This window comes from Pteropus alecto, unplaced genomic scaffold, assembly GCF_000325575.1.
Source record: "Pteropus alecto unplaced genomic scaffold, ASM32557v1 scaffold146, whole genome shotgun sequence".
In the NCBI taxonomy this organism is placed as follows: domain Eukaryota; kingdom Metazoa; phylum Chordata; class Mammalia; order Chiroptera; family Pteropodidae; genus Pteropus; species Pteropus alecto.
This window is the reverse complement of record NW_006442107.1, coordinates 14,598,342-14,600,027: the sequence shown is the minus strand read 5'-3', so window position 1 is coordinate 14,600,027 and position 1,686 is coordinate 14,598,342. Positions and strand designations below refer to the sequence as shown.

Here is a 1,686-nt window from a genome sequence, read left to right as displayed (position 1 = left end):
GCCCTTCATTGTTTCTGCAGCCTGGGTGACGGCTCACCGTTGCCTCCTTCCCTTCACTGGCACTATCTCTGTAGCCACTGTGAGAGGCTGCACAACCCTGGAAGGTCCTTGAACCAGCATCAAGGAGAAGAAGAAAGGGAATAAGGGCTGTGTTGTTAGGGGATGGAGCTCCCATCTCTTCCCACATTTCCAGTGAAAATCTTCCGCAAAGCCAGACCTAGAGAAATTAAGACAGATTCAGCCAGGTTCTTAGTCTCATCCCGTTTTCCTTGTGTAGCCAGGATCCAATTTCTCAGTAGAGAACATTTGTCTAGTTTGGTTCAGGAATGTTTATGAAGGGTCCAGAACTAAGGGTGACCGTTAATGCAAGTGATGTGAAGCCAGAAGGGTCCTCAGAATACATCGAAAGTGATCACAGCGACAGCCTCTCTCCTTTCCCTCTTCTCCCTCCTCCCGTTCTCTCATCTCCCCTCCCTGCAGAGGATGGACAAGTCAGGAGTAAGATGTGCTCTGGCCCGAGTTAGCGGGAGAGGAAAGCTTAGAGCCTGGAGAGAACCGTATCAAACAGAACAGTCCCTCTCACCGTGGCTAATAAACACCGAGCTGACTGAGGGGAATGACAGTGTGCTGTTGAGGCTGGACATTTTGGCCCAAGCTCAAGCTGCAAACAGCAGCCTCCTTGTTTCTCCCTCAGACTTGCACATCGGTTACGTTCGTATGTCTGGCTTTTCGTGTTTTGGGTCTTTCTACACAGGCAGAGTTCGTCGCTTATTTCTTACACTGTATTTGGGGCTTTTTCTTCTCTACCCTCACCCCCTTGCAGGTACATTCATTAAAACTTGCCCTTGAAGGTGTGGAAAAGGAAAGGGATTTCTACTTTGGGAAGTTGAGAGAAATTGAGCTACTCTGCCAAGAACACGGGCAGGAAAATGACAACCTCGTGCAGCGACTAATGGAAGTCCTCTATGCTTCAGACGAGCACGTAAGTGTGACGGGCCCTGGACACTTGTGGTCACAGTGCCGTCCTCCACGTGACTTAGGATACTGCCTTGGGACCTCGGTGAGATTTACAACTCAGCCAGAGCATTTAAGATTCCCTGAGGAATAGATAGCACTGTCATCTGGTCCACCGACCCATGCCTATGGGACATGCATCCATAAGTTCATCTGGGAAGAGATGGGTGGATGTGGGGTGGGGGAATGCAGGGGGACGTTGAGAAAAATAGGCTTATGCAGCCAAATCTCAAGTGATTTTCAGCTGTCTGAGCAAATGAACAGTAACTATGTAAGGATTTTTTCTCTTCGTGAAAGATCAGAGTATGGTTAAAGGAGAAATTGACCTAGATGCTTTCTTCATACCCGTAAGCCCCACAACTGTTTTTATTTCATAGCTGGTTGTCTTGGTTACCCATTGCCAGTACAGACCATCACTGTAGGACAACCCTTTGTTGAAAAAGTACTTCTAGAAAGCCTCCTCTGTGGGGAGGACCTGCCCAGCAGGGTTGCTATTCATGAGTGAATGTGCAGGAGACCCAGAATGTGGCTCCATCCAGTGATGGAAAGCAGATGTGAGGAGCAGTGGAGGAACAAGAGAAGCAAGGAGGGGCTGGGATGGATAAATGGCAGAGACCAAGGCAGGTCACTCCCAGCCTACCCATGCAGGGAGGGAAAGGCCCCAGCAGCTGG

General features: G+C 49.4%; 1 protein-coding gene across 3 annotated transcripts in view; it reads left to right on the top strand.

Annotated features, from left to right (window-relative positions):
- The window catches only part of MAPRE2 (microtubule associated protein RP/EB family member 2), a 128,405-nt gene that overhangs the window by 124,470 nt on the left and 2,249 nt on the right, over positions 1-1,686 (top strand). For all 3 annotated transcript variants that reach the window (XM_025038678.1, XM_006919972.3, XM_006919973.2), the window contains one exon: positions 824-982. In XM_025038678.1, the coding sequence (XP_024894446.1) occupies positions 824-982 (159 nt within the window). The remainder of the gene's footprint in view (positions 1-823; positions 983-1,686) is intronic.